The 16,442-nt window shown below is 37.5% G+C and overlaps 3 protein-coding genes and 1 long non-coding RNA gene across 4 annotated transcripts; 1 reads left to right on the top strand and 3 right to left on the bottom strand.

Moving 5' to 3' along the window:
* Positions 1–193: 193 nt before the first annotated feature.
* On the bottom strand, positions 194–1,239 carry LOC111793905 (uncharacterized). Its single transcript, XM_023675975.2, has one exon. It carries the CDS (start codon positions 1,171–1,173, stop codon positions 361–363), a length of 813 nt encoding a protein of 270 aa, XP_023531743.2. The 5' UTR covers positions 1,174–1,239; the 3' UTR covers positions 194–360.
* Positions 1,240–5,632: 4,393 nt separating this feature from the next.
* LOC111792227 (uncharacterized) lies at positions 5,633–8,770 on the bottom strand. Its single transcript, XR_002814762.2, has 2 exons — positions 8,596–8,770; positions 5,633–6,241 (listed from the first exon to the last, which is right to left on the bottom strand). It is a non-coding gene; the product is annotated as an uncharacterized LOC111792227 (long non-coding RNA).
* On the bottom strand, positions 7,238–8,598 carry LOC111792226 (fatty acid elongase 3-like). Its single transcript, XM_023673573.2, has one exon. The coding sequence runs from the start codon at positions 8,260–8,262 to the stop codon at positions 7,444–7,446; it is 819 nt and encodes a 272-aa protein (XP_023529341.1). The 5' UTR covers positions 8,263–8,598; the 3' UTR covers positions 7,238–7,443.
* Positions 8,771–11,268: 2,498 nt separating the features above from the next.
* Positions 11,269–16,222, top strand: LOC111792240 (Methylthiotransferase). Its single transcript, XM_023673597.2, has 3 exons — positions 11,269–11,735; positions 13,470–14,524; positions 15,626–16,222. Exons 1-3 carry the CDS (start codon positions 11,401–11,403, stop codon positions 16,126–16,128), a joined length of 1,893 nt encoding a protein of 630 aa, XP_023529365.2. The 5' UTR covers positions 11,269–11,400; the 3' UTR covers positions 16,129–16,222.
* The last annotated feature ends 220 nt before the right edge of the window (positions 16,223–16,442 follow it).

The following is a 16,442-nucleotide window of genomic DNA, read 5'->3' as shown; positions in this document are numbered from 1 at the left end:
TACATTCAGATTTATTGTACGATTATGATTTTGTGCATATATGTCTGACCCCATTAGATATACGGTTCATGAGATGCATATATTAATGACTTCTAAAAAAATCGTAGACTCGGGTAGCTACAAGTCCGAATATGGAAGAGTATAAGATAAATTTTACTAGACCCACTCATTAATTCAATGTAATAAAAACAAAAAAACATAAAAAAGAAACAAATTTATTCAATCTCTTAAAGCTTTGAGTAACTAATATGTATATTTAGCATCAAAGAACATCACCCTTCACCACCATGCAATATTAGTTGAACATATTAATTAATTAATCACTAATCAAATATCTTTAATGATCATATCATCGCATCATCAAGCCAATTTTTTGGCCGCCGTCTTGCCGCCGTAGTTCTTAGCATGAAAATCAGAGAACAAAGCCAGCAGTGACGAATAAAACGCAACATTGAAGCACCAACCCCACACGCCAGCACAGCCTGAGCCCTTATCAGTGGCATGAAAATAAAGCATCAAAGCCAACACCACAAAGCTGAACTGAAACTGCACGATTTGACACTCCGTCACGATCCTCTTCCATCTCGGCCGCACCCCGAGTGCACACGACAAGTAATACGTGTACATCAGTACGTGAACCGACGAGTTCGTGACGAGAACCAATGGGAACAAAGACTGCGATGAATGCAGCCATAGGTAACACATGATCACTACGGTGGCATGGTGATAGACGTGAAGGAACGTCAAGCGTTTGATCGAGCCGCTGAGTATGATTAAGAACGTGTCGATGAACTCGACGATCTTCGAGAGGTAGAAGATGTAGGCCCAGAAGAAGAGCGGCCCTCGTGATGGGGTGTTCGGTGGGAGGCAAAGAATGTAGTGAACGTGAGGGGCGTGGGAGAACGTTGCAAGTGTGCAGCCAAGGGCCATTGTGAAGGAGAGGGCGAGGAGGATGAGATTATGAATGACGGAAATTCGCTTGAGAATGTCCGAGCGGAGATTGGGGACGGTGAGGTTGGAGAGAAGGAAGGTAAGCGAGAGGTACAAGAGGACGGTGATGGTGAGGAAAAGTGGGGATGAGCCTACAGTTTGACCTCGAGACCACGAGAAGTTGAGGATATTCGGGTGATCGACCAACCAGTAATGGAGATCGTCGAAAATATTGAGACTCATTCTCGAATCACGCTCTTGTTGTGATCTCTAGCTCTCTATTGATTGAGAAAAAATTTGAGAGCAATGGGAAAGATTCAAGGGGTTTAAATTAGAGATGGGAAGGTGGGTTGTTGTGCTAGTTGTGTGTGAGCTTATGGGCTAGTCCTATTAGTAATAGCGGGAAAGATGTCGGTCTCAGTTTCTGTTGAGAATTGTTGGGAGAAGAATCCCGCTAATTAAGAGGTTGATCATGGGTTTATAAGTAAGAAATACATTTTCATTGGTACGGGACCTTTTGAGGAAACGAAAAGTAAAACCACGAGAGCTTATACTCAAAGTGGGCAATATCATACCATTGAGGAGAGTCGTGATTCCTAACATGATATTAGAGTCATGCCCTTAATTTAATCATGTCAATAGAATCCTCAAATGTCGAACAAATGGTGTACTTTATTCAACAGCTCCAGAGAAGGAGTCGAGCTTCGATTAAGGGGAGGTTGTTCGAGAGCTTCAAGTGTCAAACAAATGGTGTATTTTGTTCAAGGACTCCAGAGAAGGAGTCGAGCCTCGATTAAGGGGAGGCTGTGGAGATTCTATGGTGTACTTTTGTTCGAGAGGAATCACACATGGGTTTATAAGTAAGAAACACATCTCAATTACTACGAGACTTTTTTAGAAAACAAAAAATAAAGTCACGAGCGTTTATGATAAAAGTAGACAATATGAACTATTAAAGAGAGTCGTAGTTCCTAACCGTTCAAACCATTACATCTCTCCGTATTTATTAAACAAACTATTCATTTTGGCTATTGACCATCCCCCTTCTCTAAATTCCCTGTCTGAATTGGGCGGCAGCATTATTTACAAGTCATGCACAACAAAAGAGAAGACATCACTGCAACAAAATGATATCTATCGAAACTAGGGATAAGAGAGGATGGGTAGCAGCTGCCAGTGTGGTTGGGGAAGTGGTGCACTTTGATGGCTACAATTAATATGAAAGAGATAGCGCTTAGAGGGCGTAAGGGCTGCAATGCCAATATAGAATGCCCAAACTTTAATACCCTAATTATATCCATTCAATGTCATCTCTCAAATTGTCATTTTTTTTTTTTACTTAGATCTTTCTTTTTGGGATGTTTTGGTCGTTTGAGGTTTCTTGAACTCAATGTTCATGATTGTGGGTTACTCGGAAAAAGCGATATGGATATTGTTTACTCGTATTGAAGTTTTTTTAAAAAAATTAGATATCTGTGGAGATTCGCACGATCCATACAAGTGGAGCTGTAAATCTCTTTTTTAAATGGAAAATGGAGAGAGAGAGCGGTCGTGACGAAGGTGAAAGGGAAACCCATATAGAGTATGTCTTCGGACACATTAGTATTTAATGTAAAGCATGCCCGAGCCCAATCTATTTTAGAGTGTGAACCCTCGGAAACCCTAGTTCTCTTCTATAAATGGGAAAGAAGGATATACTATAAACCTTATTTATAACACACTTCTCATAAAACCCTAGGTGAGTGTCATGATCATGCTTATCCACGACGTGTTGTCCATGGCTACATGCTCATTCCAAACTCTTTTACTTGCTTTCATGTTAGATAGATCTTTACTATTTTTGTTGTGTCAATACGGAGTGTGTATAACCAGTCACCAAAATCATGTCTACACTCGTCCGGGCTAAAATGCTCCTAAATGTACTGTAGGGGATAGGATTGATTGTCAATTCTGCTCCAAAATTTAATATAAAATAATTAAAAATATATATCAATAATTATTTGAATGAATTTCAACAAAAATAGTCTATCGAACACGTCAAAATGGTTGCTAATAAACACAATATCGACAATAGTAGAAATTAGTCGATAATTGATGTATAAACGGTCTGTTGTTTATAGAAATGATCTATCAGTGATGGACCCAACAAATTGTTGTCGTGTTCGCAAATTTATTTGAAATATTTTTAAATACGACAACTAATTTTTTCACTTGTTATAACTATTATTTAATTTATTAGTTACGTTATCTTAATATATCGGATGAAAAATAATTTCAAGTTAGCCATTGTTTTCAAAACTATATCAAATTTTAAAACACGAGAGTGTATGAGTTACTCATCAATCGAATCAATCAATTTAAATTCAAAATATAATTATGCAAAAACAAAATTTAAATAAAATTATAAGAGCTTAATGTTTCTGTTCGTTTATTTTGTTATTATAACCTTTTTTATGTCAAAGACTAGAGGAAACATCGTTTTTTTTCATTCTTTTTCTCTTTCGTTCGTGTACAACAACTTTTACGGCACAAGCTTCGACTGTGCCTGCTTCCATTTCTAGAGGAGCCGTCACGTACGGTTTTAAAGTCAGACCTTTCTAGTAATAGGACGGGTCGGATGTTAGCATTTCATTTTCAAGGCTTCTAACAAAAGTCACTTTCTACATATGTTAAAGCTTCCCAATGAGCATTCAAAGCCATACTCTTACAGTTGAACAACTTATCTTCTTCTTCACTTTGGGTTTATTCATTGAACCTTGCTCGAGAATTGATCAGAGGGTCTTTTGATAATAGCTATAAGAACGAATAAATTACAAGTTCAGTCTCTAAATTTTTAGATTTGAGTTTAATAGGTCTCTAAACTTTTTAAAAAAAATTGATAAATATCGAAATTTTTTATTTTGTGTGTAGTAGATGAACTTAAAAAATGTTAAATAAGTTCCTGAATTTTCCGCGTAAAAACGTATTAGACACAAAATTAAAAATTTAAGATATCGTTAGACATAGAATTGAAAGTATAGAGATTTGTTATATAATTATAAAGTTTTAAAAACTATTTGTAAGGTACACGATCTATTAAATATTTTCATTTAAAGGTTCGAGGCTTATTTGACACAAATTTTTTTAAAGTACAAGAAAAATAAACGAAGAGCTTCAAAAACCAAATCTAAATGATTAATAAACAACTTTTTTTTTTTCGATGAACGAAATTCATGGAGAAGAATGTGCATCTTGTCGGTATAGGTAGTAACTTTCATTTCCTCTAAGCCTTTCTTAGTTCTAGACCATCAGGCTCCAAATCCAGATTCCGAATCTTGATTCGAATCCTGGGCATGGGGCGTTACAAATGGTATCCGAGGAGTGTCTCTCTCAGTGATGTGTTTCGAGGACAAACCAAAGCAAAAACGAGTGGACATGTGACACCTAAATAAAAGAATAGTAGATGAATGAACTGAGACGTTATCTGAATAAGAGTGATCCTGATGATGAAATGACTAAGAAAGACAATAAGATGTGGTTCGAGGACAAACCAAAGTAGAAGAAGTCAAAAGTATTTTTAAAAGGATAACTCAACCTAAATTATACAATTGGGTCAAATTGTTAAAACCCGACTATAACATAGTTCGAGTGATCAAACATCTACCGTTCCTTTCATGAACCAGAAGTTCAAATCCGCTTTACCCTATGTGCTAGGTAACAGTTCTACAAAACGACTTCAACTATACTGAGCGAAGGGCGTTTTGAACGAGCAATAAAGGTCTATATATTTTAAAGGTATGAAATAAGTCCCAAAATATGTTAAACAATCAAAGTTGTTCCATTCCCCTAAACAAAAAGGAACTCACCCAATCCTAACTGAATCATAAAGTATCAATTAATATCAACTGTGCACGAATTTAATTTTCCTTTTCATTTTTTTTTCAATATGTGTTTGATAGGTATTAATGATCCAATTTAAAGCGACCATTATTCATTTTAGGGAGCTTAGACCTGATGAATGTTCTCTCTCTTGAAATCGAGACCCGAGGTTTGTGTTCACATTGTCCGACCCCAAGCAACGTAACTCGAAGTAGGCTTGACCCATTCAGTGCTAAGAGTGGGTGTCGCACAATCGCCAAATCCACTGTCTAGAAACCACAATTGTGACGGTTCATATTCTATTTTTCGGTTAAATTGTAAATTTAATCTCTACCAAGGCAAAACCAAGAAATCTAGTTCATCATAATCGAAGTTTTATAAAATTAATTTGTATATGTAATAAGAGTACATAATCAAGTATGAATGAATTGAAGGAAATAATTGTATGGTTCATGATTCATTTTATAGTAAAGTATGAAAGGATTGTATGGTTCGTGATTTATATATTGAATGATAAACATGTACTATACATGATATATTCATATAACGTCGATCATGTACAAAAACATCCGAACTTCATATTTCTGATGGTCTAAACAAAGTTTAATAATTTCAAAGTATAGAGATAATATATCAGGTCTATGATTTATTGTTCTTCTATTGATTCAACTTGCGATGTAAATGGTGATATCAAAATCTTGGACGGAATGGTAACTCGAAACTCGTTCCTTCTTATATGAGAAAGAAATAATGGTGAAAACACGACCAATAGACATACCCTGCTTATTCAATACCTTTTGTTTTGTTCATTCATATATACACATATTGCTTATATGCATATATACGACACCTAATTAGGCCTCAAATGAAATAAAGGTCAAATTAGACCAAATCAGTAATTGTCTCTCCAAGTAAGTGATCGAGGACGATAACTAATTTAAGTAGAAGAGAATGTCATAACAATACTACGAAGAGAGTAGGTTCTGACCCTCACGTCGAAAGCTTTCTATAATCAAAAACACAAAATTAGGGTGGCTGCAATTTGAATTATAGAGCACAAACAAAAACCAACAACCAATTCGTTCATTACTTTAAATATATACCCCAATTTCTTGGATTTGGTCGGAAATAGAAGCAATCGAAGGTCGTTCCTAAATTATGAACCCTAGATTTGTGGGTATGACCTGAATTCAAGAATTTCTAGATTATGCGTATCGACAAAACTTAAAGAATAGTCGTCTAACCCTACTACATTTTAAAGAACGGATAGGCCGAAGTACTAGGGATTATCCCTCTAGCAGCTTTGAATGCAAAACAAGTGTAGAACACAAGTGAAATACTTCGAATGCAAAATAAGAGCCTTCAACGGTGTTGAGATAGAAGAAGAGCTCTATGTTGTTAACCCCTTGCATCTTAGCCATTCAATGGTTAGCGATGTATCATCTCAAAGTTCCTACGAACCGTGGTGTCGATAATCATGATCAGTCTAGAGTTCAAGAACGGGGTGTGACACTTTTATATTCTACACACAATCATCAACATGGGAGTTCTCAATCTAGCATAGCTAAACGATTAAAAGAATAAAAGGTCGAATCGTTGAACTCAAAAAAAGAAAGATATCATCTTCATTAGAGATCAAATCATGCCACAAAAGCTTCTCTAGTCAACTCAGTTGTCATAACTTCCTTTAGGGATTCTCTCTAAATTTAGGTAAGATGCGTCGTTTAAACCTAATATGGTCTTTCCTTACATTAAGTTACGAGCTAAGTGTAAAAAATTATTGAGAATGTGAGATCCCACATCGGTTGGGGAAGAGAACGAAACATTCTCTATAAGGGTGTGGAAACCTCTCCCTAGTAGAGGCACTTTAAAAACTTTGAGAGAAAGCCCGAAAAAGAAAGGCTAAAGAGGACAATATCTGCTAGCGGTGGGCTTAGGCCGTTACAGAGAATATACCAAACAAGGCTAAACTCCTTGGCATAGCAGACTAGACCTTCCAAAGTTACCAAGTAATTGGACCAATCACACCACTGCATCACCTCGCCTCGCCTCGCTCCGCCCGCCCCAAAAACAAAAAACAAAAAACAAAAAAACAAAAAAACAAAAGGCAAGAACTGAATTTCTAAATCAGGCATATCAGGGGAGATTCCTGTTTCAAAAATCAAACATACTCCACAATCGATTATCTAACAATAAAACCTACCCTCCTAAATGGATATGACATGATTTTATTCAAACACAGAGGCATCAAACTTTAATCATCAATGTTATCTTGGAAAGGATCACAGAAGTGCAATTTGAGTTATCAATAATGATACTCTTTTGCTCTGCAAGTTGCTTACAGAAAGTTCTTAGCATCTACCAACATAGCATAGCTCTAGTGTACTTCACTTTTATTTTAAGCATAGAATTGGAACATAATCATATAACTTATGGCAACAAGTCAGTGTAGTTAAAACTAACATTGTTTGGACATGATATCCATTGAAGAATGTCAAATCAAAGATTTGAAGTTTCTCTATAGTCGCTACAGCAATACAGAGCCTAGCTAGGATTTCACAAAAGAACAGAAACAAAATGCAAAGTTCAGAACAATGAGTTATCATCCATGATTGTAAGGATTTTATTCTAAAATAAACAGAAAAACTACAGCAATCATATGGTTTTGGTCTCCATTCTCTTCTTTCTATTGGCAGCATAACTTTTCAAATGGAAATTGATGAAAAGAGCCAAAAGAGAGGCATTGAAAACAGCATTAAAGCACCAACCCCGAAAGCCAGAGCAACCGCCACCAGATCCTCCAAAATGCTCATATAACATTTGACCAGAAACCACAAAACTAAAGATAAACTGTAAGATTTGGCAATCAGTGACCAACCTCTTCCAACTGGGTCGAATGCCAAGGGTGCATAGGAAGTAGTACCCATACATTATCACGTGCACTACCGCATTGGTCAAGAGGGCTATGGGGAACAGCGATTGGGAAGTGTGAAGCCAGAGATAACACATGATCAAAACCGTCGAATGGTGGTAAACATGGAGAAACGTGAGGCGTTGAAACGACCCAGTAAGGATAATCAAGAGGGTGTCGATGAATTCAAGAATCTTGGATAGGTAGAAGACATAAGCCCAGAAGAAGAGAGGTCCAACTGGTGGGGTGCGAGGTGGGAAGCAGATAAGCCAGTGGAGATGAGGCACATGGTAAATGGAAGAAAGGGCGCATCCAAGGGCCATTATGAAGGAGAGAGTGAGAAGAACAAAGTTGTGTAGGGCTGAGATTGGCTTGAGAAAGTGAGGGGAAATGGAAGGGAGGGGAATGTGGGAGAGGAGCAAGGTGAGGAATAGGTAAGAAAAAACAGTGAGGATTAGGAACAGAGGCGTGGAGCCGAATGTTTGACCTTGGATCCATTCGAAATCGAGGATAATAGGATGATTCACAAGCCAATATCGAAGATCTGGGAGAATTTGATTCATTTTGTTCTTGTAGAGACGAAAAGGAGTGTGATTCACAAGTGATAAACTATCGGATTTTGAAGAGATAACGCATCGATAGAGACTTGTTCTTCGTTGATTTATAGGAAAACGAAAATGGAAAGTGCCATCATAAGAAACAAATCTTCAAATAATTGTTAAGTTAGGCAAGAAATTACCTAACTGGAAAATAAACTAACATTTAGGTCCTGAAACATAGAAAATTGTCCAAGAACTCCAAGATTATGCCCGGGGAAAGGCGATGGAGCTCGGAATGTAGTTCAATGGAGAAAAATGAAAGGCATTAATGAAGCTAACGAAAGTAGAACAATGTACCTGGAACCCTAGAAATCGAAGAAAGGCGAAATCCGGTGGAGATCGAGGTCTCGATGAGGTCTCGATGTCTATTAATGCGAAGTCACCGTCCGCCAGTATGTGGTGATATTGTAAACAGAGGAGAGAGCTCGAGGAAGAAGACGACAATGGGGATGAAAGAATAAAAAAAAAAAAAAAAATCTTTTTGGAATAAAATTTAAATTTATCCTGACATTTTAGGCTAAAATGTCAGGATAAATTTAAATTTTATTCCACAAAACTATTTTTTTATATTTTTTATTTTTATGGTATACAATATTCTTAAATTAATCATTTTTATTGTTTATTTAATTTGATGACCTATCCTTGAATTTTTGTTACTTTAACCAATTCTAAAAAAAGGTCGGTATTTAATTGTTTTTAGTTTTAGTTTTATGATAATGTTGAACTATGTTAATATGTTACAATTTTCGGTCGTTATTTTTTATTGAATTTATTATTATTATTATTATTATTTTGTCAATAATTATAGATTGATTTGTGTTCGTGAAATTTTAATATATTTTACCTTCCGAATAATTATAAATTATGGTATATAAAATTAAAAAAAATTGACAACGACCCAACCCGAAAATAGAGGGTTGGGTTGGGTTGGGTTGTGAAAAGTTTCGGGTTGGGTTGGGTTACCAATCCAACTAACCCGAACTTTTGGGTTGGGTCAAAAAAATCTCCCAACCCGACCCAATCCGGACCATGTACACCCAAAATTTTTAGCAAATAAAAATACAAAATTAATAAAAATATTTATAAATTTTTTAATCCCTATATATATATATTATTATTATTATTAAAAATTCTCATAAATATTTTTAATTATTTCAAAAATAATCTTAAACTTTTCAGAGTGTTTCGTAATATTACTAAATTTTAAAAAGTTTTAAAAATATTTATAAAATTTTAAAAATAATATTAACATTTTATATCTTTATAAAAGAAAATAGTTCATGAGTATTTTTTAAATAAATTATTAATGATTTTCATGCCATAAATAAGAACATCTTTTTAATTTTTTTTTAATATATTTGTTATATTTTTAAAAAAGAAATTGGAAAATATTATTAAAACTTTTAAATTTAGGAGTATTTTTAGATCAAAAGAATATTTATTAATTTAATAAAAAAAATAATAATAATTGAAAGTAGGGTTAATTTATTATCTCACTTATTTTTTTTTTTTTGAGAGAGGACATGTTATGGTCAATTTTTTAAATTAATTATTGTAGTAGTTATAAACGTATATAATTTTATTAAATTAATTAAAATTTAATTGATTAAAATTATTTTAATAATTTCACTTGTAACAATGAAATACCTAAAAACAATAATTATTAGTAAGGCATACCGGAACTAAACAAAAATATTATTTATCTCTACAAAATATTATTTGTCATCGCTGTGGTGGTCAACCTCTCTGGCTTGACTAACAGTCGAATTCGTGATCTTGAATCCATGGTGGTTAATCTCTTAAGCTTGATTGATCTTGAACAAATTGTTTTTCTTGATCGAGTTATCTTGCAGCTAAAATAGTCGGTTAACCTTAAAATTCTTGTGGTCAATCTAGACCAACAAATGTTTGTTAGTCTCGAAGAAAGTGTTAATCAGCCTCCATTTGAATTATGTTCGTTTAGGTTTTGATTCTTTCTTTTCCATATTCATGCCCGTTCTTTAAATAAGGTATACAGATCTTTCAAACAAAATTTTTTGTTCCTCAAAATAAAAGGTAATGTACGGTGAGATCTCACATTGGTTGGGGAAGAGAATAAAACACTCTTTATAAGGGTGAGGAAACCTCTCTCTAGCAGACGGGTTTTGAAAACCTTGAGGGGAAGCCCAAAAGGTCATGTCCATAGAAGACAATATTTGCTAGCGGTGGACTTAGACCATTACATGTATCGTGTAAGAACCAATTGTGTGCGTTAAGTAGATTATGTTGTTTAATGTGTTCTAGTTCGGTGTCGTGAACTCACACTAGTTGGCTTGGACTTCAAGGGACAAATTCAGTCCAGCACCAAGAATAAATTAGTGACGTCGACTTAACACGCTATATATTTTGTAATGATGTGTTATGACTTATGTTATGATACGTCATGCATCATACCCTCACTAAGAAGACAAGTAGGTTATAACCTCCACACGTTGACTGACAAAGGTGGCGACTCTAAAGTAGTGCCTATTTAGCAACGTGAGAGCCAAGACAGATAAGTATAATGATACGACCGAGAGGACAGTGCATTATCCAACACAGAAATAAGAATGTCTATTAAAGTCAAGCTGAGGCATAAGCAAGGTTGGAGAGAACGAAACAATAGAAGTGTCGAAGACAAGCTCAAAAAGAGTCAAATAGGGTCCCGAGCTATAACCGATATGAGTTTTAGTCAAATAGGCCAAGAAAGGAACGTATCATGTACGTCCGTCCCACATCGGAGAGTTAAAAGAAAAAGTCCAAAGAAGACAATATTTATTAACAGTGGGCTCGAATAGTGGCTTGAACCGAGACAAATAAAATATTTTAACCATTTAAATTTTGGAATAAAATAAAAAAGGATTAAAAAAAAAAAAGATTTAGAGTTGAATTATTTTTGCACTAGATTTGAGGTTCTAATGTGTAGCATACAAAGACCAAATTAGATGGGTTATGAAACAACGCCATTTTGCCAAATTCCCTAATTTACCTCTCAATCCAATGGAGGCTCTAAACCTCTACAATGGACGATCGAAGAACATCATCGATTAACTCCGCCAGGTCTCTTCCCATCCACACTCCCAAATGGGCCTTCACGTTCTCATAGCCCCTCCTTTCTCTTCCTCCACATCCATAATCTTCAAACCCACTTCTTCCGCCTCTCTTCTCTTCAAATTTGGCTATGCTTTATCCAAATCTCCTTCCTCCACCACGACCTATCTCCGATCTTCTTCACTCAAATATGTTGCTTCTCCTCCAACTTCACTTCCGCTTTCTGGGTATTTCTCTCGGAGAACTCGTAGGTTTCATGGTGGGTTCATTGCAGCTACTGCGGCACCTGGGTCTGTCCAGAAATCCGAGGAATTGAGGCCTTCCGTTTCGCCTGACCAATCTTGGGTCCAGAGACAAAATGGGATTGAGTAAGACTCTCAACTTCCTTGCAGATGTTTGCTTGTGTTTCTTACTTTTCTCTTGCAATTGGAAAGTGATATGGATATGTGTGTGTGTGTGTGTGTGTGTGTGTTGTATTTGGAAGGCTTAGAGGTTTTGTGTCAAAGCATTATGTTGGTACAGGATGAAATTTGGAGTTGGATGAGGAACTCGAGTGAAATTGAAGGGTCGGATCATTATTTTCAGTGTCTATTACTTCCTAAGTTTTTAAGGTGTTACCATGTTACTATATAACTTGTGGCTTGAATTTCATGTACAAATTTAGACTTCTTAGGTACTAAGTTGTGAGATCATACATTGGTTGGGGAGGAGAACGAAACATTCTTTATAAGGGTGTGGAAACATCCCTCTAGCAGACGTGTTTTAAAAACCTTGAGGGGAAGTTCGAAAGAGAAAGCCCAAAGAGGACAATATCTGCTAGTAGTGGGCTTGGACTGTTACAAATGGTATTAGAGCAAGACATCGGGCGATGTGCTAGCGAGGAGCTAAGCCTCAAAGGGGGGTGGGACACAAGGCGGTGTGTCAGCAAAGGACGCTGAGACCCGAAGGGGGGTGGATTGAGGGTCCCACAACAGTTGGACAAGGGAATGAGTGTCAGCGAGGACGTTAGGCTCCGAAGAGGGGTGGATTGTGAGATCCCACATCGGTTGGGAAGGTGAACGAAGCATTCTTTATAAGGGTGTGGAAACCTCTCCATAGCAGACGCATTTTAAAACCTTGAGGGGAAGCCCGGAAGGGAAAGTCCAAAGAGGACGATATTTGCTAGCCAAACAAGAAACCAACCACTTATTCTTGAACAAAACAATAAAAAAGAACAAGAGAAAAAGAACCAAGAAAAAACTGAGCCTGCAAAGCTCTATAAACTCTTCAAAATAAGGTAAACAATCTCTTGAATGAGGCAATAGAGGGAGGACAAAGGAATTCACTATCCTTACGATGAACCTTAGATAACCCGAGCTCAATTCGGGATCCAAGGAACATTTATTGTCATGCCTCAAGGTCCCATAACAAGATCAAGAGCCAAAAAGTTGTGAGAAGCTTTACTTTCTCGTGTTCAAAAACATGGTGAGCTCGACTCGGGATAAATACCTATATTACTAAGAAGCGGGGATACGTATAGGAGACATAGATACAATACGACCCGGACATAATAACACACTAATTTTTAAAACTATGGGATACAAACGTGACAACGCGCATGCCAAAGGACCCTAGCCTTTTGAAGCATCGAGGATTGAATTAACGCGGTCGGTTTCTTTGTAATATCCTCTTATGTTTATTGAAAAGAAAAGGAAAAAGGGCTTCTCTTGGTGTGCTCCTCATAAAGCTTCAAAGACTATGAATTCTGTTTGACGACGTTTATGCAGGCACGGGTGGACCCTTTGGTTTTATCGTATGAAGGTTTTATGTAGTAAACATTCGTTCGTTTTATCGTTCGAAAGAATTTGAAGTGTTTATTTATTTTGGAGGTCTTGGAACCGTATGCGTTGCAGTCTTAAACTCGGGCTCTCTAGCTCGGGACTTTTGTATTTACTCCCCCTTTTTAACCAATGACATGCCTCTTGTGAGTATTGTTTTGTAATCTCTGTTGGCTTTGACGACTGTGGGCAGCCGTCGTTTTTCTCTATTTCCATCTCGAGTAATATAGTATTGAGAATTATGTCCAAAATCTGAACGTTTCTTTTGTTCTTATCCTTAACCAGACCCTTAACAGGTTCCGAAGTGCCTTTACGAGGTCGTATTTACCATGAAACTTACGGGTGTCAAATGAATATTAACGATATGGAGGTTGTTCTATCAATCATGAAAAATGCTGGATATATCGAAACTGTCGACGTTCCAGAGACGGCGGAGGTCATTTTTATCAACACTTGTGCAATCAGAGACAATGCCGAACAGAAGGTGTGGCAGAGACTTAATTACTTTTGGTTTCTGAAGAGGGAATGGAAAAGTAATGTTGCCATCGGAAGGTCGCAGTCTCGACACCCTCCGAAAGTAGTCGTTTTGGGGTGCATGGCGGAGAGGTTGAAAGATAAGATACTAGACGCGGACAAGATGGTCGATGTAGTTTGTGGACCTGATGCTTACCGAGATCTACCACGATTATTGGATGAAGTCGATTATGGTCAAAAGGGTATCAACACACTTCTTTCCCTTGAAGAAACTTATGCAGACATAAGTCCTGTACGAATATCGAAAAATTCTGTCACTGCGTTCGTATCCGTGATGAGAGGTTGCAACAATATGTGTTCGTTCTGCATTGTTCCTTTCACTCGGGGCAGAGAACGGTCACGTCCTGTTGAATCAATTGTGTCTGAGGTCAGGGAACTTTATAGAGAAGGCGTGAAAGAAGTAACTCTTCTGGGCCAGAATGTTAACAGCTATAACGATACCATCGATAATACTGATGTCGAACCGGGGACTAACTGGAAACTCAGTGATGGATTTTCGACCATAGCGAAGGTAAAGAAGATGGGTTTGCGTTTTTCTGATCTTTTAGATCGTCTTTCCACAGAATTTCCTGAGATGAGGTTTCGATACACATCTCCACATCCTAAAGACTTTCCCGACGAATTCCTTTATTTGATGCGAGACAAACACAACATTTGCAAAAGCATCCATTTACCTGCTCAGAGCGGGAATAGCACGGTTCTCGAAAGAATGCGTAGGGGGTATACACGAGAGGTCTACTTGGATCTTGTGCACAAGATTCGATCGATCATTCCCGACGTGGGAATAACTAGTGATTTCATTTGCGGTAAGTAGCCTTTTGAACTTCTAGTATTTTGTATTAGATATTGGTTATTATGCACTTGGTACTTTGGTATGCCATTAAGTTGTTAGTCTTATAAGCCCCGATGACTGCCTAGCTAATACTAGTTGTTAGTCTTATAAGCCCACCGCTAGTAGATATTGTCTTTTTTGGGCTTCCCCTCGAGGTTTATAAAACGCGTCTGCTAGGGAGAGGTTTTCACACACTTATAAAGAATGCTTCGTTCTCCTCCCCAACCGATCCTTTTGGGGCCTAGTGTCCTTGCTGGCACACCGCCCCATGTTCACCTCCCTTCAGGGCTCAGCCTCCTCACTGGCACATCGCCCCCGAGTCTGGCTCTGATATCATTTGTAACGGTCCAAGCCCACCGCCAGTAGATATTGTCCTCTTTTGGTTTTCCCTTCCGGGCTTTCCCTCAAGGTTTTTAAAATGCGTCTGCTAGGGAAAGGTTTCCACACCCTTATAAAAAATGCTTCGTTCTTCTCCCCAATTGATGTGCAATCTCACAATCCACTCCCCTTTGGGGCCCAACGTCCTTACTGGCACACTACCTCGTGTTCACCTTCCTTCGGGGCTCAGCCTCCTCGCTGGCACATCGCCCGGTGTCTGACTTTGATACCATTCGTAACTACCCAAGCCCACCGTTAGCAAATATTATCCTCTTTCGAGTTTCCCCTCAAAGTTTTTAAAACGCGTCTGTTAAGGAGAGGTTTCCACACCCTTATAAAGAATGTTTTGTTCTCCTCCCCAACTGATGTGCGATCTCACAATCCATCCCCCTTTGGGTCCCAACGTTCTTGTTGACACACCGTCTCGTGTTCACCCCCCCCCCCCCCCCCTGGGGCTCGGCTTCCTACAACACACATCACTTTCCTTCATTTTATTTAGTAAATTGTTGTCATGGTTGGTTGTAGTAAGGAATTTTGAGCTGCCTTCTTTCTCTACTGAAGAACATTGATGGCATGTCAAATACCTGGTTTGATACTGTCACAGAGCTTACTGTGTTTGATGCATATCATATTCAATTTTGTCAGCAATGTAGCGGTATTACTCTCCTTATACACCATTCCTCATTCCAATTTACAGGTTTCTGTGGCGAGACCGAAGAAGAACATGCCGACACTCTAAGTCTGATTAAGGAAGTCGGGTACGATATGGCTTACATGTTTGCATATAGCATGAGGGAAAAAACTCATGCACATCGAAACTATGTCGATGACGTTCCAGAGGAAGTGAAACAGAGAAGACTCACCGAACTCATCGAAATGTTTCGAAACAGTACAGGACAGTGTTATGATATGCAAATTGGTAGTATCCAATTGGTTCTTGTTGAAGGACCAAACAAGAGAGCCCCAGAGACGGAGATGATCGGCAAGAGTGACCGAGGTCATAGAGTTTCGTTTGTTAATGTAGCTGTTCCACATCGAGATGGCGATTACGATGGACATCGGAAAGTGGCGATTGGTGACTTTGTTGAAGTTCGTATATCAAAATCGACACGAGCATCGTTGTTTGGAGAGGCACTTGCTGTTACAAAACTAAGCTCATTTTACAACAGTATGGATGAATCAATTGCTTGTGTGAGCTGAAGTTGTAATGAATTTTGATCATTTTGATTTGTGATGAAATGTTTAATACACTTGGGGTACTTTATTTATTAGTTTCATTGCACGTTTGTTTCTATTCAAAGTGTAAAAATGTCATTGAATCTTGGCTATAGCTGTCTTATGTTTTAGCTGGGTCGGGTCGGGTCGGTTTGCAGGTTGATATTTTTTTGGTTGAGTTAGAATTTTTTAAATAATTTTAAAAAAATTACCCGACAATCGAATCCGACCTGAAAATAAAGAGTTGAATTGAGTTAAAAACTTTATTCAAGTTGTTTTGTGTACGTCTTGAATGTGAA

The sequence above is a fragment of the Cucurbita pepo genome, chromosome 4, assembly GCF_057944985.1.
Source record: "Cucurbita pepo subsp. pepo isolate OVF chromosome 4, ASM5794498v1, whole genome shotgun sequence".
Classification (NCBI taxonomy): domain Eukaryota; kingdom Viridiplantae; phylum Streptophyta; class Magnoliopsida; order Cucurbitales; family Cucurbitaceae; genus Cucurbita; species Cucurbita pepo.
Note: the sequence above shows the minus strand (reverse complement) of the source record. Positions and strands in the feature narration are given on the sequence as shown.

Bases quoted from the DNA above. Each gene is read 5' to 3' on its own strand.
- LOC111793905 (XM_023675975.2), bottom strand. From the start codon at position 1,173: ATGAGTCTCAATATTTTCGACGATCTCCATTACTGGTTGGTCGATCAC.
- LOC111792226 (XM_023673573.2), bottom strand. From the start codon at position 8,262: ATGAATCAAATTCTCCCAGATCTTCGATATTGGCTTGTGAATCATCCT.
- LOC111792240 (XM_023673597.2), top strand. From the start codon at position 11,401: ATGGGCCTTCACGTTCTCATAGCCCCTCCTTTCTCTTCCTCCACATCC. The intron at 11,736-13,469 runs GTAAGACTCTCA...ATCCTTAACCAG, and splicing joins CAGAGACAAAATGGGATTGA to ACCCTTAACAGGTTCCGAAG. The intron at 14,525-15,625 runs GTAAGTAGCCTT...TCCAATTTACAG, and splicing joins AACTAGTGATTTCATTTGCG to GTTTCTGTGGCGAGACCGAA.